This window comes from Herpailurus yagouaroundi, unplaced genomic scaffold, assembly GCF_014898765.1.
Source record: "Herpailurus yagouaroundi ecotype Mexico unplaced genomic scaffold, PumYag 220, whole genome shotgun sequence".
Classification (NCBI taxonomy): Eukaryota; Metazoa; Chordata; class Mammalia; order Carnivora; family Felidae; genus Herpailurus; species Herpailurus yagouaroundi.
The window spans coordinates 6,746,172-6,767,554 of NW_024412451.1; the positions used below are offsets into that span (position 1 = coordinate 6,746,172).

A 21,383-nucleotide genomic window follows, 5' to 3' on the forward strand; every position below is an offset into this window, starting at 1 on the left:
TGTCTCCCTCTCTCTCTGCCCCTCCCCCGTTCATGCTCTGTCTCTCTCTGTCCCAAAAATAAATAAAAAACGTTGAAAAAAAAAATTAAAAAAAAAAAAAGAAACTCTGAAGGGTACAGCCTCATGGGCCAGAACTGAGTGTCGCTGGTTGCCTATTGAGTAATACCCTAAACACACAATCACAGACGTGCACACGGACACACACTGAGCACGGCATCTGTTTCTGAACAAATGACTAAGTAAACTTGCATTACTAGTACTGTCAATAATAACAATACTCACTGCGTGCCAGCCAACACTTGTTTTTGAGAGAGAGAGAGAGAGAGAGAGAGCAAGTGGGGAGAGGGGCAGAGATGGGGAGACACAGAATCCAAAGCAGGCTCCAAGCTGTCAGCCCAGAGCCCAAGGCGGGGCTCGAACTCACAAACCGTGAGATTATGACCTGAGCTGAGGTTGGACGCTCAACCGACGGAGCCACCCTGGCGCCCCACAGCCAGGCACTACTCTAAGAGCTTATCCGATCTTCACCGCCACCCAATTCAGGAGGTACTCTTGTTATCCCCGCTGTAGGGTGGAGGAAAATAAGGCTCGGAGTGGTTACGCAGCTCCCCAAGGTCACACGGTAGGAAGCTGACCCGGGCAGCCGGCCTGGAGTTGGCTCCGAACCGTTCTTGTGAGGGAACCAATGACTAAGACAGCAGTGACTACATCAGACAGACCCTCCTCCCCACCCTGGAGCTGGACATCTGGAAGGAGGGACAGACACTAAAGAGGGCAATCAGTAGATGAGAGGAGGTTACAAAGAGACCAGAGTATGGGTGAAATGACAGCCAGGGAGGGGACGGGAACGATGGGGGTTGCAACTTTAAGTCAGGATCCAGGGCAGGCCTCCCAGAGAAGGTGACAAGTGAGGCAAGAGTGGAACGAAGTGCACGCACCCTGAGGAGCCACCAGTGGGGGGAGGGGACATCTGGGTGGACAGAGGATCCCAATCCAGTGTGGGAGAAGAGCGCAGAGAGGCAAGCCCAGGGGGCTGCAGGAGGGTCCAAGGACACAACAAGGAGCAGGAGAGGGTTGGGACAGGGGGTACCAGAGAATCACTAAATGCCGATGCGATTGACAGATCAGCGTTGAGCAGGACAAGGGAGGTACAAGTAGGGCTGGAGAGGGAAGGGTATCCAGGCAGAAGGCCCAGCGAGGACAAGGGCCCAAGCCAAGAAGGAGCCCTGTCTGTCAGGAAAGATTAGGTGGGAGCTATGGAAGCACAAGGGGTAAGGGAGGAACAGGGCACCGTGGACGGCAGAACAGGGGCCAAGGCCGGACCACGAAGGGTCTCAAACACTGAGGGGCTGGGACTTTGTCCTGAGGGTGCTGGGGAGCCTCGGGGCAGCTCCCGGTGCAGGAAGAGCTGTGAGGCTGGGAGAGGATGGACCAGAGGGATAGGACAGCAGCTGACACCCCCCTCTTTGTTCTCTCATTCGGCACACACCCATGCCAGTCCCCGTGCTGGATGCGGCTGCGACCCAAAGCCCATGAAACTGGAGCCTGCCGGGTCGGGGAGACAGATACGACCGAGGCATCTCAGGCCATGGAGACCCGGACTGGGGCAGAAGGAGACCCGGGGGGCGACGGAGCCCGAAGGAACAGTTACAGGTCGGAGGAAACCAGGAGGGCAGGTCCCAGAACCCCGAGCAACATCCCTGCCATTTGCTGTCATCGGGCCTCCCAGCTGCTGAGTGAAAAGGGGAGGAGGAGAGACCAGAGCGGGACTTGCCTGCACTTGTGATTCTGACTCTGGTTGCCTGGAGCGGGGTGACCTGGCAGGTAACAGAACCTCCACGGTTCTCAGTTTCCTCACCTGTCTAACGGGACTGATAATACCTAGCAGCTTTTGAAAGCACTGAATGGGTTAATCTCTGCCAAGGACTTGGAGCCCTGCTCCTCCGTAGTAATCGCTCACTACACATGGGCAGTTATGATCACTGAAGCTTCCACGCCAAGCCCGGCTGCCGGGACCTCCTGCCCACCCCACCCCCCAAACTGGCAGGGGCCCTGGTTTCATGCATCCCGAGGCCTCTGGCAAGCTAGGCCCTATGCTGGGCAATGCTGGAGACGCAGAGGTGGAACCCCAGTCTGATGGTGGGGACACACGTGGATGGGCAGTCACCACCTTCAGTCTGCTTTAAGCCAAGTAATAGGAGACACGGGCCTGCGAGACTGCGTCTGATTCACTTCTGTCCAGACCAGCTTCTCCCTGGGGGCAAGCCAGGCCCTCAGAGACGCTGCCCCCAGGCCCCTCATGGAGAATGTGAGTCATTCCACCAGCTCAGTCCGACGGGATTCCGTCTCCAGCAAACACTTCACCCTCCCTTCCCAGCAGGACCTCTTCACTCACCCTGTGGCTACGTAGGGTAAAAGACAGTTTCTGGGTTCCCACAGCGCCCGGTATTGGAATAATCAACGGAGTGTGCAAAGCAGCCTAAAGGTTAAAGTGTGGCTTGTGTGCAAAGCATTTAGTTGGGTTGAGGAGCCAGACAGACCTGGAGCGGAAATCTCAGCTCTATCCCATCCTAGCTGAGTGACCTCTCTGTGCCTCAGTTTCTCCATGTGTTAATAAATAGGGGCCATGACACCTCCAGCAGGTAAGAAATAGAGAAGGTGACTCGCACTGCACCCTATGAAGACAGCGAATCCAGACTCGAGAAAAGGGAACGGGGTCATGACCCCAGAGGGGCCTGGTCTGAATGAAGAGAGATCTGAGGTCTGAACCTCACAGTCCTTGATCTTTGCCCTCTGGTGTACTTTGACGTTTGGGGGGAGAGCGGGAGAGATCAGAGGTACGAGAAGACCTCCCATACAGTGACCCCGGAAGCACACGGCCGCGGGATTCGGGGAGGTTGGGGGGGGGGGGCGGTCACCTTCACAGCGAAGTCGATGACCCTCTTGACAGCCACGAGCGCACGCAGCTCCGCCATCTTCCTACCTCTGCCACCTGCCGGGGTCAGTGAGCTCGCTGCCCAGATCGAGACTTCTCGTTCCGCCCCCGCACCCCGCCCCTCTCTGCGCCTGCGCTCCACGCAGCCAGCCAGTCAACCGCTATGGTGCCCGCCTCCGCCCCAACAGAGGACCAACCGGAGGCCCGGAAGGGAGGCAGGTGTGGCAAGAGGATCGGGGCCAATAGGGAACGAATCTTGGACAAAGAGGCGGGACCCGAGGGGAAAGGAAACTGACCTAGAGGAGGGGGCGTGGCCGGGAACTAGGGGAAAGGCCGTGAGCGTAGGGAGATGCTCCCGGAGTGGAGCGTGGTTCCTCCCACGAATTCTAAACTTTTCCCAGTGTCCTCGATTTATCCCCTTCCCCAGTCCCCCGCCTTTTCCTCAACTCTACAAGTCGCCATGCTCGTGTCCCCTAAGTCCTCTTGTGTCTCCCCATTTTCTTTTTGCCATGTTCCTCGTCCCATGATCATGCCCCTTGTGTTCCCCTATACTCGTTTTCCCTGCAAGTCCCTACATCCCCTCCAAACGCCCTTGTGCGCTCCTGACCCCACTACCCCTGATTCCCGTTCCCCCTCCCAGTCCGTGTCCTTGTCCACCCCAAGCTCGTGTCCCCATGTTCCACGTTCCCTGTAGGTTCATGTGCTTATGTCCTCCCTGAGCTCCCAGGGATCCCCGTGTCCCGGTCCCCCGTCCTCTTCATATCCATGTTCCCACGTGCGTTCGTGTCCCCCAGAAAGGCACACGAGCCGCGGCGGTGAAAGCCGTTCCTTTATTCTGCCCCAGGCAGGCTGCGGTCACAAGCACACGGGGAATCCGCTGATGGCGTCCGTGCTCTGCACGATCATGTCCGCCAGCAGAAAGCAGAAGCCTGGCGGGAGAGGAGCGGAGGGCGGGTGGGGGACGGTGGGTCCTGGGGCGGATGACGGGGAGCGCCCCGGGGACGGGGGTCCGGAGCTCTAAGGGCGATCCTGCCGGGTGTGCGGGAGTCGGGAGCGGAGTGTGCTGGGGAGTCCCTGGGAGGGCGACGGGGAGTCTATGGGGAGGGGGGTGCTCAGGGCAGTCTCCTCCACCCTCGTCCCGCTGTCCAGGTTACCCGCGAGGATAGAGAAGGGTAAAGCCAGCCACCCCGAAAAATAGGACCATGAGAAGAAGACGTCGTCTTTCCACGCGTTCTTGACGGTGTAGCCTGTCAGGGCGATCAGCAGCAGCAGCCCTGGGCCCCGCGCCCGGGGTGAGCGTAGCCAGGGCGCAGCGCGGAGGCGCCCCTAGACCGCGCCCGTCGCCCAGGCCACGCCCCCTCCTCCCAGCCACGCCCTCCTCTGGGTCTCCGGCCCCTCCCCTCATTCCCTTCCGAGCGTCTCCAAGTGCAAGACCCTGGGTCCCTGCCCCCCGCAACTCCCAAGCCCGCCCTATGCCTGGGGGCCCGCTGCCATCTCACCGCAGAGGAAGAAGGTGCCGCTCATAGTCTGGCCCCGCGAGTCACCCTCGTGGCACAGAATCCTCAGCCCCATCACCAAACCCACGACGGCGGAGCACGCCGCCAGCACCATGCACGCGCCCGCCACCGCCAGCATGGCTGGGGAGAGCGGCCGCCTCAGCCGCGCGCTGGTGCCGCCCCGGGCCACCACCCCCACCCGCCGCTCTAGTTTGGATAGGGACTCGCAAGTTGCTTCATGAGGGGCGGTTAATGTCCCAACAGGGAAGCAGATCCCCAAGTGGGGGTTCGTGGTAGTCTTTGTCGCGGAGGAGCAGGTGGATCTGAGACTGGAGAGGAAGGGGTGAGGGTGGGGGCGCCGCAGGATGTGCCCAGCTGTTGTGTGAGGCGAGGGGGCCAGCTGTGCTCAGTGCCGGGGCGGGGGGGGGGGGGGGGTGCTGTCTGTCTAGTGGGGGACATCTGGGCGGGTGGGGCCTCACTCTGGCAGGGGATGTTGGAGCAGATGCCGCCATTACACTCCTTCCACAGGCCACTGTGGCCCCCAGGGTAGTGGATCCAGTAGTTGGTGGCAGTGGAGAGAATCGTGAGGATTTGGGTCAAGAAGCCCAGCAAGGTGCCCCCGCTCTGAAGGCGCCGCTTCATCCCCATGCCAGGGAGGCTGCTGCGGAGGGTCACACACGCAAGATTGGCCAACACTCCCCCCACCCCCAGCCCCCTCTCTCAGCTCTTTCAAGCCCTTGAGACCCACACACACAAGTCCCTACATATCCCAGACTTCACCCCAGCACCCCTGTCTGGGGACCCCTCCCTCAGGCCCTTCCCAAACCCAAGACCTCCTTCTCCCATGTCCTACTGCTACTATTGGGCACCTTGAGACCTTACCCACAGGGAGTCACAGCTTAAGGACGTCTCTGCCTTTCAAACATCTCCATCCTCCAGTGGAGTGTGCCCCTAACCTGTCCAGTGCCCTCCCCCAACCCCCATGCACACACCCACCTAAATGCCTGACACCCAGCTCAAGGGGCTTCTTAGACACAGAGTCCAGAGGTGTGGGGGAAGGGAGACTGGGTCTCTGTGAGGCAGGAGGAGTTCCAGAACCCCCTCTCTCATCAGCCACTTAAAGAGATAACCACCCGCCCACACCCACACCCACACACACCCACACACACACACAAAAACCCCCCCACACACAGCTTTTCTAACAAAGTGACAGCTCAGAGTCAGATGGCCATGACACGATAGACCATATCCTGCTGAAAATTCTTCCCTTGACCCCAGAAGCTCTCCAGGCCCCCAACTCTCTGGCTGTGCCCTCTCAGACCCCCATGCAGGCTCCTGTTCTTGATCTTCCCTCCACTTCCCAGGGCTGGTTTTCCTGGAATCTCCATCCTGCACCTTCTTACCCGATGAGTTTCCTCACAGCCACGACTCCCTCGGCCACTGATTCTCTGATAGCAACCCAAACCATCTCCAGCCCACTTCTCTGTCCCAGACCCCTGCCAACCACATCCCAACTGAGCTCAACATCTCCCACCAAAACAGGGATGACCCCACCATCCCACCCAAGTTGGTTGCACCAGAACCCTGGGCACTAACCTGGCCCCCTCCTGCCCATCACTCCACAAAGCCCTTGGATCCCTGTGTCCCATTCCTTCCAGCCCCTGAATCTTTCTGGCCCCTTCCCTCTTCTCCGTCTCATGCTCCGGTCCCAGTCATACCCATTGCATTGCCAAGCTCCTTTGTCCTTTCTGACCTCCCTGCATATCCCAGAGGGATCTATAGGGCACCTGCGGCTGGCGCTGTCCCTCCCCACCTCACAACCTTCTTCTAGCCCCCCATTGCTCTCAAGAGAGAGTCACTGTGGCCTTAGGGGCCTGGCTCTCACCCACCTCTCCACCCTCACACCCCAATGACCTCTGCATTCCACATTCTGCCACAGAGCACTGTTCTCCATCCCCTGAAAACCTCCAGCCTCTCCACACCTTTGGGCCCCACTGCCCGGATGACTTTGCCTTGGCCCTCGAGAAACCCCTAAACACCCTCTCCCCAGAAAGCTCACCTCCCCCCCCGCCACCGCCTGACTGCTGTCTCAATTCCCCCACCGGACTTGCAGCCCCCAGTGGGCAAGGCCCAGGTCTCAGGTTCCCATCAGCATCCCCAGGGAGACCCAACAGAAAGGATGAACTCGGGAGAAGCCAGCTGAAGGAGTGAATGAATCAATGTGTGAATGAGTGAATGAAACGAGCGAGGAGGACCAGAGTGAAGACAGGGGTGGCAAAATCAGGGAGTCAGAAGGAAAGAGCACTAATGTGGGAAAGACAAAGGACAGGGTGTTGAGGTGGAAACGGAGAAAGGCAAGGCCTGGAAAGGGAGCTGACATGGGGCCACAGTGGCCCCTATACCGGCTGGTAGCAGACGGATGACAGGTAAGGGCTCTGAGTCCTTTCTGTCACCCAGCATGGAGCTGGCTTGCCCTCAGCTTATGTCATGACGGAATTAATCCCAGAATTACCAGATCCCAGCAAATGTTTGTTGAATGGGTAAAGAAGCAAATGAAGGGGTTGGGGGAGGGCTGGGGGGGAGGGCTGGAGGGGGGGCTGCGGGGGCCTGAGGCTCCTGATGGTGTCTTCAGAGAATAGCGCCTCACCTTGCTGTTGTCGCCTCTCTCGCTCACAAGGTGTCATAGCCAGGCCGGGGGGCACTGCAATGAGCACCCAGACTCAGGCTACCTGGGGTGACAGAGAGAGGTTAACACCTGCCCCACCCTGCTCTCTCAGAGGTCCCCCAGCCGGCCTCTCCAGTTCCTGGAGCAGCGGTTACCTGCACAGAGCAAGAGAATCATCGAAACCCAGCCCAGGTAGAAAGACCAGGAGAAGAAGGACTGGATCTGGGGGTGTTGGGGCTGGTTCCACCGCTCACTGGTGTAGACGACCATGGCCACCATCACGAAGATGGCTGAGGATAAAGACAGGAGAGACTGCTCAGCACCTCTGTGGGAACTCACCAGTCCCCAGTCCCCAGGTACAGCCTGGAGTCTACCTGCAACAAAGGCTGTGACAGAGGAGGCAAGGGGCCCGCGGCCTGGAATGGACACTGAGGGGATGTAGGACAGGACCATGAGGATCACCGACACCAGGCCACACAGGGCGGCCAGAATGCTGAAGCTCTGTGTCACGTGGATGTAGGCTGTGCAAGAGAGAAGATTTGGGTGCCTGCCCCTCACGCAGCCCCTCTCCCCCCCACCAAAAGAGACTGCCATCCCTTACCTGCCACCATATTGTGAAACCCCTCTGGCCAGAGGCCCGAGTGAAATGAAAAGTTAGGCCCCATGGCCACGAACCAGAAATCCGTGCTCAAAGCGATCAGGATGGACACCAGGCCCAGGCAGCCAGTGAATAAGGCCAAGGACCGACAGAGCTCCATGGAGATGAGCAGTTGGGTGTCTGGGGCCTGGGAGATGAAGAAGCTGGTGGTCGTGGGTCCTCTGAGCTCCAGAAAGAGAAGACTTTAAGCCTTTGAAACCAGGCTGGTGTGGTCTCCTGCAGTTCCCAGTAGCTGACTCTTGCAGTAAGCCCTCCCTTCCTGGTTACCCTGACAACGCCCTCCCCCCAAGGAGATTCAAGTCCCCTCATAGTGTGTGGTGGAGAGTGTCACCTCATCAGTGGTTTGAGGGGTGGTTCAGAACTTGCCTGTCTGTTTTAGGTTCTGTACCTCCCACCCTTAGAGCCCTTAACATCAGAAGATGCTTCCTGGAAGAGGTGTGAGAGGCTTGGGGGCCTCAAGGTGGGAGGTGGCAAGTGAGGCCAGGGTGTGAGTTAAATGGGGGATGTGGCCAGAGGGGACAGTTGAGGGTTGTGTCATGCTTTCCTGTGGGTTCTGCAACCTTCCATCCTGGAAGAGAGGGGCCCCGACTCTGGCGTCTCTGCAGAAAGAGGGGGCCGGAGGCCAAGATACTTGGGGCTGAGGGGGCAAGGTCTGGAGGCCTGGACTCAGGTCTCGAGGAAGAGGCAGGCAGGCAGGGGCTCAGATTCCTGGATCGATGGCTTGGAGCTTATACCCAAGGCAAGCAGAGGGTGGAGAATCACAATTCTGAAAGTTTGTGGGGAGAAAGACATGCCCACATCCTTATCTGGTAAGAAGAGTTCACACACAGCTCTGCTTTGAGCAGGGCCTCCAGTCCAGTGGCCTTCATCGGGGTGCCTGAGTGGCAGGGGCAGGGGCACAGGACCCTCCCACCCTCCAAGAGCAAGCCCCCTCCGCCCATACCAATACCAGGTCCTAGGTAATGCCTCACAGATGAGCAAGTGTCAGGTGAAGGTGTGGCAGCCCAGGTAGAAGGCTCAGGCACACTTGACCTCTATGAACCGGGGAATGGCCTAGAAGAGGACCTCTGTCATGAAGATGACCTTGAGCCAGCAGCCCCACAACACAGTGACTCAAGAGCCCAGGTCCTCTTCCATTACCGGAGACTCCAGTTTGCAAACCCCCATCCTTCACCCAGACCCTCACCACTGAGATAGCTGGCCACTCCTGAGAACATGCTCAGAAGGGCAGGCTCCCAGAGAGAGATTCAGATCATAAGCGGCAGGGCGCCGGCACAAAAATGGCGGTGGATGTAGCTCTAGCGGAGAGCAACAGACAGGCTTCAGGAAGTCTGGGCCGTGGAGGTGTGACGAAGGAGGTGTCAGATCACAGGGCCCATCTGCAGTCTCTACCCCATTTCAAACCCAACCCCATCCTGAACTCCATCCCTATCCTCCAACCCAACCCTATTCTCATTCCCAAACCTGACCCCAACTCAACCCAATCCATAACTTCATCCCTAACCCCAAACCCAGCCCCATTTATAACCCAGCTCTACCCAGCTCTAACAAACTCAACTCCACCTCAATTCCTAAACCAGACCCCACTTTCATCGCCAACACCAACGCTAAGGCCAGTCCCATCCCCAAGCACAAGCACAACCTACTCCTTAACCCTGTCCTGCCACCTGACCTAACCTCCATCCTCTTACTCACAAACCCAGCCCCAAACTCAACCCCAACCCCATCTCCAAAACCAAGCTCAATCCCCAACTCAAACCCATCCTCATCCTGAGACTCAACCTTATCCTCACTCCCATCCCCGTGCCAGATCATATTTCTGGCCCCAAGCCCCTCTTCCTCCTACTCCACCCCAAGTCCTATAAATCCTACCTCAATCCCACTCATTTTCATTTACATTCCACCTCCAGTCCCCAGCCTTTGACCCTGGTTCATCTCTTTTTTTTTTTTTTTTTTTAAGTTTATTGATTTAATGTCTAACCCAACATGGGGCTCAAACTCACGATCTCAAGATCAAGAGTCACATGCTCTCCCAACTGAACCAACCAGACACCCCTCCTGCTTCATCTCCCTGAGTCCCACCCTCACCACGGCACATGCACACACAGGCACAGGCACGCGCGTGTGCACACACACGTGGCCGCACCAGGCTCCAACAGGCTTCCGCGGTTGTTGGCATCAAAGGCTGACTGTGGGCCCAGGTTCTTGGTGCCCTCCAGCACATGCCCCTCAAGCCAATAAGGACAGACTACGGCCTCCAGGAGAGCCTGAATCAGCTGACGTGACGTTGAAAATGGAACTGTCCTCCAGAACCTCCATCCTTTTTCTTGACAAGACGTGTGTGTTGAAGCTTTTCCCAAGACCTCAGGTCCCTGGCTCCCCGACACTGTCCCAGTTTTTGGTCTCCTTGGGTCTCTGCCAGTCTTGCCCAAGTGCCACCAGTGTTTCCAGGTCACCCCAGTCCCTTCTAACTTTCTCCAGCCTCTCCCAGCCCCGGGGAATTCCTTCCGAGGCTCCATCCTGCAGAAACTCTGCCCAGTCCTCGGGCCCACCTGGATCACCTAGACACCTGGTCTTTCTATTCTATTGGTTCTGTCTTCAGAGCTGAGGTCCTCCAATCCGAAGCCTCCACCCTCAGTCCTGGACGCCATTCCCACACCCCTAGCCCAATTATTATCTCCCGGGACCACCTTTACTTGGCGTGATCCAAAGTGTCTCTCCTTCCACCCCTTTCCACACATGCTCAGACGTCAAGAACTCCAAGGCAGGAACGAGGCCTGATTAATTTGGGGGCCCCCAGGGCCCAGCAAAGGGCCTGGCCCATAGGAGGCTTCTGGAAATAATCCAACCAGTGCCTCTCATAGGTCAGGCAGTATGCCAGGCTCCGGGGAAACACTGGTGTAGAAGGCGCATGAGACCCTCACTCTCACTGAACCTACACTGTAGTAAAGAAGTGAATGCTGTTTATAAACGGTTATTATGGAAGATGCCCCATTTCTACTGAGGCCTACTCTATTAATAATATTTAATGCAGTCTATTATGATGATAAAAAGGTACTAAGTCTGTTAGTCTCCTTGCTGAGTAGAATCTAGCTTAATGTATCCACTCTGACGTAAAAAATAAAGAATATTAGATGGAAACTGTCAGCTAAAAATAGTGAGCTGAAGGTCTCCTGGCTGGCTCAGTCCGAAGGGCATGCAACTCTTGATCTTGGGATTACAAGTTCAAGCCCCACACCATAGGTAGAGATTACTTTAAAAAATAAAAAATAAAGAAATAAAAAAATACAAATCTTGGCACACTTGGGCGGCTCAGTTGGTTAAGCGTCTGACTCTTCATTTCACTCAGGTCATGATCTCACGGGTTCATGAGATCTAGCCCCATGTCTGGCTCTGCATTGATGGCATGGAGCCAGCTTGGGATTCTCTCTCTCGCTCTCTCTCTCTCTCTCTCTCTCTCTCTATCTGTCTCTCTCTCTCTCTCAAAATAAGTAAACTTTAAAAAAAAAGTAATAAAAATATCTGCTACCAGGGGCGCCTGGAGGGGGGCTCAGTCAGTTGAGCGTCTGACTTCAGCTCAGGTCATGATCTTACAGTTCATGGGTTCGAGCCCCACATGGGGCTCTGTGCTGACAGCTCAGAGCCTGGAGCCTGCTTCGGATTCTGTGTCTCTCTCTCTCTCTGCCCCTCCCCTGCTCGTGCTCTGTCTCTCTCATTCTCAAAAATAAATAAATTTTAAAAATTAAAAAAAAAATACCTGCTACCATATGTAAAGCAGGCATTTTACATATGTAAAGCAGGATATATTATCCATGGAAAAGTAATGCTTTCCAGTTGTGTAGCCTATAATTTACAAACGGGTTATATGCTCTTTCCCTTTATTTTATTATTTTTTTAATATTCATTTTGAGAAAAGAGAGAGTGAGCGCTCACATGCACACAAGCAGGGAAGGGGCAGAGGGGGAGAAAGAGAGAGAGAGAGAGAGAGAGAATCCCAAATAGGTTCCACGCTGTCAGTGTAGTCAGGGAAGGAGGATTAAGTCAAAGAGGTGGCAGGGTCTGGAACACGTGGCACCTTGTATGACCTTGATCGGCTAGCTGTTCATCTGAACTGGGAGCCACCTGGGGAAGGGGGGGAGGCGATTGAGAGGATAACGTGATTTGAATCATGCTTTCACAAAAATCCCTCTAAATGCTGTGTAGAGGGGCAACTGGGTGGCTCAGTCAGTTAGGCATTCGGCCCTTGATTTCAGCTCAGGTCATGATCTCAAGGTTTGTGAGCTCGAGACCCACATGGGGCTTCATACTATCAATGCAGAGTCTGCTTGGGATTCTCTCTCCCTCTCTCTCTGCTCCCACCCTGCTTGCATGCTCTCTCTCTTGCTCTCTCTCTCTCTCTTTCAAAATAAATAAACTGAAAAAAAAATTTCTTTTAATGGTGCGTAGAGAAAGGACCACAGTGGACAGGCCATGGGTAGGGGCACTGATAGAGCTGGTTGAGGGACTGTGACCCTAAGCCAGGTGAGGCCAGATCAGCAGGGTGACTGGATGAGCAAGGAGTCAAATTCTGGACACACTTTTAAGGTAGAGCCAAGGCTACCTGCTGACGAATCAGACATGGGGTGTGGGACGAAACAAAGCATCTGAGAATGATCCCAACATTCTTGGCTGGAAGAGATGGATGACAATGGAGCAAGATGGGGAGGCCGTTAGGGACGTGGGAGAGACCAGGATACGTGAGATTCGAGATCTGCGATGCCTCTTCCTTTCAAGTGGGTATTAGAGAGGAGTCTGGAGTTACAACATCATTAGTATTGCCAGAAAAAAAAAAAAAACCTATAAATATGACTACTGGCATAAGCCTCAATAAATATGTCCACTTAAATAGGCCTCAATAAATTATTATTAGAGATGGCCTCAATTGCCATTATTATCAGAGCAAGCCTCTATAAATACGGTACTATTGTTATTTGTGGAGGGCCCAATAAATATTTCCAGGGAGTAAGCCTCTATTAACATGACAGTTTGAGCATAGGTTCCAATTAATATTCTTATCATTAGTACCGGCCTTGCTAAAGAGTCTTATTATTTTATGATAGATATCCGTAAATCTCATGGCAATAGGCATCAGCTTCTTGAATGAGGTAATGAGTGAATGAATGAGAAGATCAAGGTCATGAATGGTGTGTGAACAGGCAGGTGCAGGAGGGGGTGCCGATCGGAGATGGGGTGTTTCCACTGGAGGGACCCACACGGGGAGGGGAGGGGCGGGGCGGCTAGGAGAGCTCCGTGGAGACGGTGTGAGCGGACAGCGAGGTGGTTTTTCTGTACAGATCTTTTCATTTATCCTGTTTTCGCACCGCTTTGCTGATTCATAATAAGAAACGTGTACATAGTTGGTCTTCGTCCCGTTCCTGGCACAAAGCTGCTAAAAAGCCTTGGAATTTCATAGGTGAGGAGAGCCTTGAAGGTGTATTTGTTACGCTAATGAGGCGACTCACAGAAAGCCCCGGAGGGTAGGGGCAGGTTGTCAGGGGAACCAACCACGTGACTAGATGGTTGGAAGTTTCAGCCCCTGCCCCCAACCCGGGGAGGGAGGGGCTGGAGACTGAGAATCACCAGTGGTCAGTGATGACGCCTGTTCAATGAAGCCGCCAGAAAGAGTCGCCCAAGAGGACTGGGTTCAGAGGGCGTCTAGGTCGGTGATCGCGTGGAAGATGGGGAGGGTGGCCCCCTGGAGAGCATGCCCTTTCCCCACACCTTGCCCTGTGCGTCCCTTCTGTCTGGCTGTCCCTGAGTTATACCCTCTGATAGTAAACTGGTGATCTGGTAAGTAAAATGTTTCTCTGAGTTCTGTGAGCCGGTCTGGCAAATTAACCAAACCCCAGGATAGTGGGGGCAAACTCCACGCTACTGCTGGTCGACCAGAAGCCCGGGTGACCCCCTGCACTTGTGACAGCATGAGGCAGGGCCGGGGGGCTGGTCTGTAGGACTGAGCCCTTCACCTGAGGGATCTGATGCTACCTCCACCAGACAGTGTCAGAAGTGAGTTACTTGGTGATGTGGGATATAACAAGCTTCAGACGCGCCCGGGGCTCAGTCGTTTAAGTGTCCAACTTCAGCTCAGGTCACGATCTTGCGGTTTGTGGGTTCAAGCCCCGCACTGGGCTCTGTGCTGTCAGCGTGGCGCCTGCGTCAGATGCTCTGTCTCCCTCTCTCTCTGCCCCTTCTCAGTTTGTGCGCATGCTCTCTCTCTCTAAATAAACATTAAACACACACACACACACATCAGAATTGCTGTCAGAATCGGCCCGACACATCAGTTTCCTAGAAGTTGAAGGGTAGTTAACACCTGGGTGGGGACTGTGTGGTTGATGTCTGTGCCTGTCCCCACACAAACTGAGCGGGTTAGGCCTCAGTAGTACAATTACCCCCACCCCATCCACCGCTCACACCTGTCACCACCCCAACCCCTCAGGAACCACACGTCAGTCGTTTCACATCAGTTTTATTAGACTCTCAAAAAGTCGCTCTAATGGAGATTCCATTTCTCTAACACCCCCCATCGTGGGCTGGACCTCGGGTCTTCTCAACTGCCTCCCACTAGGCCCCACTCTTCCTCCTTTCCCCTTGGGATGCAGAAATCAGAGGCCCCCCCCCCACCCAGAGTCCAGGACTGGGCCCCCTCCTGCCCACAGGGAACCAGGATTGTAGCCTCTAGACCCTCCCCCTCTTTTTCAGCGGCCCTATTTTCACTTCCAGATGAAGTCGGGGTACATTGGGCTCAGCGGGGAGCAGACAGGCGCCGACATTCGTGCATCCGGTAGGCACACATGTAGAAAATCCCTGTGTGAGAAGAGATCCCAGTTGACCCCCCAAGTCCTTCTAGGCTGGGCTCCCAACCCAAGACCCCAACACCGCACTCTCTTCCTCCCTGTGTGTCTGCAGGCCTGCAGTCTGCCTTCTGGCTCCGTGCTGTGCTGGGAGGCCCGTGCGGGACACCCCATCATCTCGCCCTCTAGAGTGCCGCCCCCTCTGCCACGGATACTGACCTTGCCACCCCCAAGCCCCCCCTTACCTGCGAAGAAGGTCATGAGCAAGGCCACCCAGCCCAGGATGTAAGACCAGGAAAAACGCCAGTCCCCGAAGCGGCGACCGAGGAAGCTGACAGTGACTCCGGTGTAAATGGCCAAGGCCAACAGGACAAAAAAGGCTAGAGAGAGAAGGTGGGGGGAGGGGGGAGGGGAAAGGGGTGGGGTAGGGTTTGCAGGTGAGGGTGGGAATGAGATTGAGGAAGGGGGAGGGCCGGGTGGGGGTGGGAAAGGAAAAAGGTAAGTATGCGAGGGGAGTAGGGTTGGGGCGGGGATGGGCCGGGGCTGTGCTGTGCAATAAAGAATTTGCCTGGGCTGGTCTGGGGCTCTGGTTCCTGGAAGGGAGACGCTAAATCCTTGGAACTTTCTGGGTAATAGGAGTGTCTTTGTTCTTGCTGAGCCCCTCCGGTCAACACGAATTTATGTTGATGAGCTGAGATGACCCTAGGTAGGAACTGGTCACCAGAAAGACCAGCCTCGGTAACAGAACAGACAGGTGGGGCTTTGAGTCACTGGGCATCAGACGAAGAACCTCCGGGGAAGGAAGCTAGAGGTTAAGCTCAGTCATGTGACCAGCGACTCCATCGTGGAGTGCTGGAGCTTTCTGGCTGGGGAACACTTCAATGTGCTCCACGGTGTGCTCTGATCCCCCGGGGAGGCTATTGGGGTGGGGGGCGGGGGTCCTGCCTTCAAGACCCTCTCAGGCTCCACCCCTACGCATCTCTTGATTTAGCTGGTGCTGAGTTGTGTCCTTCATAATAAATCCATGATCGGGAGCTTAGTGCTTTCCTGAGTGCCGTGAGTTCTTCTGGAGAATGTTTGAACCTGACCGGGTCCCAGGAACCCCTGAATGTGCAGCAGTTGGTCCAAAGGGCAGATGGCCTGGGGACTCCACCCGCAACCCACGTAGGGGCAGCCTGGTTAGGAATGGCACCCTCAAACCAGTGGGGTGTGATGCCGGCTCTGGGTGGTTAAGTGCTAGAACTGAGCCGCAGGGTCGCAGCTGGGGTCAGAAGAGGCTGACTGGCAGGAGGCATTAGAACCCGTCTCGGAGTGGGGGTTGGGGCCGGGGTGAGACTAGGATGGGTGTGGAACCCCGGATGAGAGTGGAGTTCGGGACGGAAACGGGCAGGGAATGGGAGTGGGTGGGAGTGGGGAAGGGGACGGGGGGGGGGGGGTTGAGGGGGGGGGCCACTCACTGGAGGCGAAAAACAGGATGCCCGCGGAGAAGGGCCGGGAGAGGCGTGTGAAGGCGGGCTGCTGAGCAAAGGCCAGGATACCCATGATGATGCCCGAGGTGGCACACAGGGACGACAGGATCATGAAGGCCCGGGTGGCGTTCCAGTAAGCTGTGGTAGCACCAGAAGGTCACTCCCCTGCCACCCCCCCCGCCCTCAGCGGTGAACGGGGCTGCCTCTGAGGCCTGAATGCCTTGCCTCTCTCCACATGCCTGACCCAGCTCGTCCCGTACCTCTTTGCAAACAAACACTGTCCTCTTCACCTGGCAAACTCCCATTGGTCCTCCACAGCCCAGCTCCCAAATCCCCTCTAGGAAGCACCCTTTCAGCCCTCAGGCAACATCCGCCCCCCCCCGGTGGTTTCCCCTTCCAGCATGATGGTTCCCTGAGGATAGGATTCTACATCACAAATACCCCCCAGCACAACGTTCACTGGGTGGATGAGTGAACGTACAAGAACGAATGAAAGCCTCCTGATCACTTCCTGTCCTCCCTCCCATCACTCTCTTTCATTTCCTTAACACCACTTGCCCATATCTGAAAGTGGCCTGTTTAGGGGCACCCGGGTGGCTCAGTCAGTTGAGCGTCCCACTCTTGGTTTCAGCTCAGGTCATGACCTCACGGTTCGTGGGTTCAAGTCCTGCATGAGTGTCTGTACTGACCTTGCGGAGTCTGCTTGGGAATCGCTGTCTGCCCCTCCCCCTCCTCCCTCCCTCCCTCCCTCCCTCTCTCTCTCTCTCTCTCTCTCAAATAAATAAACTTTAAAGAAAAAGAAAATGGTCTATTTATTTATTTTTATTTTGTTAACTTTTATTTATAATTGAGAGACAGAGAGAGACAGAGCATGAGCAGAAAGAGGGGGAGACACAGAATCTGAAGCAGGCTTCAGGCTCCAAGCTGTCGGCACAGAGCCCGACGCGGGGCTCAAACTCACGAACCGCGAGACCACGACCTGAGCCAAGTCGGACGCCCAACCGACTGAGCCACCCAGGCGCCCCTGTCTATTTATTCTTTAACTTGTTTATATCTGTGTCTCCCTGCTGGTTTCTCAGTTACGTGAGGACAAAGGTCTTGCTTTCTCATTCACCGCAACACCCCTCGCACCCGCTGAACAAATGAACGTGGGGCACTGAGCATTATTCTTCTTCGGTGCTTGGCTCTGCGTTGGCCCTTTAGGACATGCCCTGGCAATAACAGTTATGATCTCATTCTCCACTTAGCAGCTGCCAAGTGCGTGCCGGGCATGCATTCCACGCATGAGTCTATTGGTTTCCCTCCCTAAGCTGGACGTTCTATTTTTATCCCCATTTCTCAGGTGAAGGAACCAAGGCTCGGAGGTACAGCGACGTGCCCAGAGTCCCATAATTAGCAGTAGGACTGGCCTTGAAACCCAGGCACCAAAGCCCTTGCTCTTAACTGCTTGCCTCTTCTGTCTCTGGGAGCACGGAGAACAGCTGTGCTCCGGGGGCAGAGCTTGGATCCTGCCACCGAAAAGTACAAAGTCCGGGTCTTTGCAGAATGCAGTCTTTTTGTCTTGTGCGAACGCCACCAAGACAAACGGCTGGCTGTTTCTCCGTGGATGCTGTGTTGGGTCCATTCGGGTCTCTCCCCGAACCCCCAAATTCATGTGTTGAACCTCTAACCCCCCCCCCCCCCAGAATATGACCTTATTTGGAAATAGGGTCATTGCAGCTGTAATTAGTGAAGATGAGGTCATACCGGAGTAGAGTGGATTCCTAATGCAAAATGACTTGTAGCCTCTTAAAATGGGGAGGTTTGGAGGAAGACAGACATGCAGGGGGCACCGTGTGAAGGTGAGGGCAGAGATCCAGATGACGCACGGACACGCCAAGGATTGCCAAAGACTGCCAGATGACCAGCAGAAGCCGGGAGAGAGAGGCAGGCAACAGATTCTCCCTCACAGCCTCAGAAGGACCCGCTTCTACTGACACCTTGATATTAGACTTCCAGACTCTAGAGCCGTGAGACAGTATATTTCTGTTGTTTAAGCCACTCAGTCTGTGGTCCTTTGTAATGGCAGCCCCAAGAAGTTACAGATGCCCGCTGGGTATTTTAAAGTCCGGGGGCACCTGGGTGGCTCGGTCCGTGAAAGGTCAGGTCATGATCTCACGGTGCCTGGGTTCGAGCCCCGCATGGGGCTCTATGCTGAGAGCTTGAAGAGTCTGCTTGGGATTCTCTGTCTCCGTCTCGCTCTCCGCCCCGCCCCCGCTCACGTGCTGTCTCTCATTCTTTCAAAAATAAGTAAATAAACTTTTTTTTTTTTTAATTAAGATAAAAGCCTGGAGGACTGGGGGCGCCCAAATCTCCAAGTTTTTAAATCCTGGCAGACGCTGGGGCGCCTGGGTGGCTCAGTCGGTAAACCCGCTCAGGTCATGAGTTCAGCCCCTCCCTGGCTCTGTGCTGACAGCTCAGAGCTTGGAACCTGCCTCGGATTCTGTGTCTCCCTCTCTCTCTGCCCCTCCCCTGCTCGCTCTCTACGTGTGTGTGTGTGTGTGTGTGTGTCAAAAATAAATACTCAAAAACAATGTTTTTTAAGTTTAAAAAAAAAAGTCCTGGCAGACGCTTCAGAAACCTTCAAACCGCCAGACACACGCGTCTGTGGCTGGGTTTGGCCCCTTGCAAGCTCGCGTCCCCTGCTCTGATTTTGGCGAGCCAGTTACAGTTGATGGGCAAGTCCAGCCAGCTGCTTGGACAGCTCCCCGGCAATCAGTCAGGGTGAGGGATGTCCCTGAGGATTTCGGCATTGAGGTCAGACGAAGCTGCACCGATCTATCGATCTATCGATGTGATCCGTTGTGCCTCCCTCTCCCCCACCCCCAACACAGATAAGATGGGGGGGGGGGCTGTCCCCGGGGCTTTCCCAGGCTGAAGCAGGAGAAATGGTAGACATGTGATGAAGGAGACCGCCAGGAATGAAAGGGGCGCGTGAAGTCAGGAGGCAGACCCGGGCTCTGGAGCCTGAGGCCGGGGCAAATCTTTCCCCTGCTTCCTGCTTCAGTTTACCCCTCCTGCAAAATGGGCCTCCGGCTGCCTCCCCTAGGCAGGTTCAGTGAGCCGGGGTGGCTGAAATCCAGGTGGAAGGGCTCAGGAGGGTTGTCTCCTCCTCCCGAGCCCCGTAAAGAGAATGGTTGGTTTTCTGAGGGCGCATCTCATGTCTTCTTTGCAGAAGTGTCACCCTCAGTGTTGTTGGGAGACCAAAGGGCATTAATCCATGTCAAGCATTTAGAACAGCGTGTAGGACACAACAACATTCAATAAATACCGGTCATTATTACTACTACCACTAGAATTTGGTACCTATAAAATATGTAACATTATATATTATTAATTTGTTAATATATAATGCATGTTATACAATATATATTATGTAAAGTGGCATACAATACACGCGAGCATCTCTCTCCAAATATATATGTATACGTGCATGGATGTACATATATTTTGTATACATATATATGGAGAGAGATAATAGAGATCTATAGTATATCATATAACATTATTTTATATATGTAATATATATGATTATAATATAGCTTTCAAGAACCCTAGGCTGGAAGAGCTTTTCTTTTTTTTTTTTTTTTTTCAACGTTTGTTTATTTTTGGGACAGAGAGAGACAGAGCATGAACGGGGGAGGGGCAGAGAGAGAGGGAGACACAGAATCGGAAACAGGCTCCAGGCTCTGAGCCATCAGCCCAGAGCCCGACGCGGGGCTCGAACTCACGGACCGCGAGATCGTGACCTGGTTGAAGTCGGACGCTTAACCGACTGCGCCACCCAGGCGCCCCTGGAAGAGCTTTTCTTATCCCCATTTTTGCAATATATATTATAATATGCACATATACAGGCACATATATACATATGCATGTACTTAGAGGCATATATATTACATAGCCTGGCACACAGTAGGTATTAAAAACTACCATCCAGTACTTAGCAAATTTAGGGTCCATATTACTTCTGTATCCCATAGCACCTAACCTAGTTTTTTTTTTTTTTTTAACAATGAACGCTTTATTTTTTTTAACGTTTATTTATTTTTGAAAGAGAGAGAGAGAGAGAGCAGGGGAGAGGCAGAGAAAGAGGGAGAAAGAGAATCCCAAGCAGACTCTGTGCTGTCAGTGCAGACCCTGACTCGGGGCTCGAACTGACGAGCCGTGAGTTCATGACCTGAGCCCAAATCAAGTGTCGGATGCTCGACCGGCTGAGCCACCCAGGCGCTTCCCTAACCTGGTTCTTGATACACAGTAGATGCTTAGAAAATGCTGTTCTGACAACCTCAGCCCCAAGTGCTGTACCCGACATCTATTTCGTGCCAGGAAATGCCACCTCTCTACTTAACTTCTCGTACATCTCCTAACTGTACTAAAAGAAAATACTGAAATCCCAATTCTGCCCCTTCCATGCCGAGTGATCTTTGGCTGGCCCCTTTCCCTCTCTGAACCACACAGTTCTCCACCTGCAAAACAGGTGGAGGGGTTCTGCCCCGTGGGGGGCTCTGCCCCCTGTCCCGAGAGGGCCTGCGACCCCAGGCACGGCCTCGACCCGGCCCCGGAGCCTTACCGATGCTCTCTGTCTGCAGGTGGCACTTGTTGCCCAGACAGTACCGCCACAGGCCCTGGTGGGCAAAGGACCCGGACAGCCGGTACTGCATCCAGTGATCTGTCGCCGTGGCCACCACCAGGAGGATGGTCCCCACCCAGGCACAGAAGAGGCCGCCACCCATGAAGCTGTACATGGTGATCTATGGAGAAGGCGAGAGGTGGGGTCAGGAGCTGGACTCCTGGGTCCCGGCAGAGGAAGGGACTGGGGGCCTGGACTCCCAGATCCCAGGTGAGGAGGGGGCTAGGGGCTGGGACCCCATGAGGCCCCTGGGAGAGGAAGGGGCTGAAGGATGGACCCCTAGATCTTGGGGGAGGAGGGGTCTACAGGTCTGATGCCTGGTCCCTACCTGAGTGGCAGAGCCTGTGACAAGCCTTCTGTCTGCCTCGGCCCTTCTGTGCAGACTGAGCCGAGCCAGGTTGCTGGCTTCTCTGCTGCCTGGGTCCCCCAAATCCCTTAAGCCTCCCCACACAATGGCCCCGTGGCCCAGAAGCTTCCAGCAGCTAGAAGTGCAGTGGTGGCAAAGGCCGGTGGCAGAGGCCCCAAATAGAATTCGCTGAACCAGGGATCCAGGCCCTCCCTCCCCGCGGCCCCGGCCACCCTGGCCTCTCTCTGTGACCCTCCCCACGACCTAACCCCTTTCACAGGCCTTGCTCACAGCACCCGCTGGGTTAGCCTG

General features: G+C 55.1%; 4 protein-coding genes across 6 annotated transcripts in view; all 4 read right to left on the minus strand.

Moving 5' to 3' along the window:
- The window catches only part of ETFB (electron transfer flavoprotein subunit beta), a 13,333-nt gene extending 10,286 nt beyond the window's left edge, over positions 1 to 3,047 (minus strand). The window contains exon 1 of the mRNA XM_040458151.1: positions 2,919 to 3,047. Within this exon, the coding sequence (XP_040314085.1) occupies positions 2,919 to 2,975 (57 nt within the window). The 5' untranslated portion in view covers positions 2,976 to 3,047. The remainder of the gene's footprint in view (positions 1 to 2,918) is intronic.
- A 699-nt stretch (positions 3,048 to 3,746) lies between these two features.
- Positions 3,747 to 6,469, minus strand: CLDND2 (claudin domain containing 2). 3 transcript variants are annotated; one of them, XM_040458171.1, is made up of 4 exons: positions 4,911 to 5,260; positions 4,435 to 4,572; positions 4,090 to 4,209; positions 3,747 to 3,864 (listed from the first exon to the last, which is right to left on the minus strand). In XM_040458171.1, the coding sequence occupies exons 1-4, from the start codon at positions 5,077 to 5,079 to the stop codon at positions 3,791 to 3,793; spliced, it is 501 nt and encodes a 166-aa protein (XP_040314105.1). In that variant the 5' UTR covers positions 5,080 to 5,260; the 3' UTR covers positions 3,747 to 3,790. The 3 variants fall into 3 exon arrangements, with proteins under 3 accessions (XP_040314105.1, XP_040314103.1, XP_040314104.1); XM_040458169.1 differs by lacking the exon at positions 3,747 to 3,864 and adding an exon at positions 5,428 to 6,469 and having other exon boundaries at positions 3,871 to 4,209; positions 4,911 to 5,092; XM_040458170.1 differs by lacking the exon at positions 3,747 to 3,864 and adding an exon at positions 5,314 to 5,409 and having other exon boundaries at positions 3,871 to 4,209; positions 4,911 to 5,092.
- Positions 6,470 to 6,947: 478 nt separating this feature from the next.
- Positions 6,948 to 8,098, minus strand: NKG7 (natural killer cell granule protein 7). The gene is made up of 4 exons (XM_040458186.1): positions 7,698 to 8,098; positions 7,471 to 7,617; positions 7,252 to 7,386; positions 6,948 to 7,160 (listed from the first exon to the last, which is right to left on the minus strand). The coding sequence occupies exons 1-4, from the start codon at positions 7,852 to 7,854 to the stop codon at positions 7,102 to 7,104; spliced, it is 498 nt and encodes a 165-aa protein (XP_040314120.1). The 5' UTR covers positions 7,855 to 8,098; the 3' UTR covers positions 6,948 to 7,101.
- Positions 8,099 to 14,255: 6,157 nt separating this feature from the next.
- Positions 14,256 to 21,164, minus strand: LIM2 (lens intrinsic membrane protein 2). Its single transcript, XM_040458185.1, has 5 exons — positions 21,054 to 21,164; positions 20,666 to 20,846; positions 16,045 to 16,194; positions 14,833 to 14,967; positions 14,256 to 14,600 (listed from the first exon to the last, which is right to left on the minus strand). Exons 2-5 carry the CDS (start codon positions 20,838 to 20,840, stop codon positions 14,539 to 14,541), a joined length of 522 nt encoding a protein of 173 aa, XP_040314119.1. The 5' UTR covers positions 20,841 to 20,846; positions 21,054 to 21,164; the 3' UTR covers positions 14,256 to 14,538.
- Positions 21,165 to 21,383: the final 219 nt, after the last annotated feature.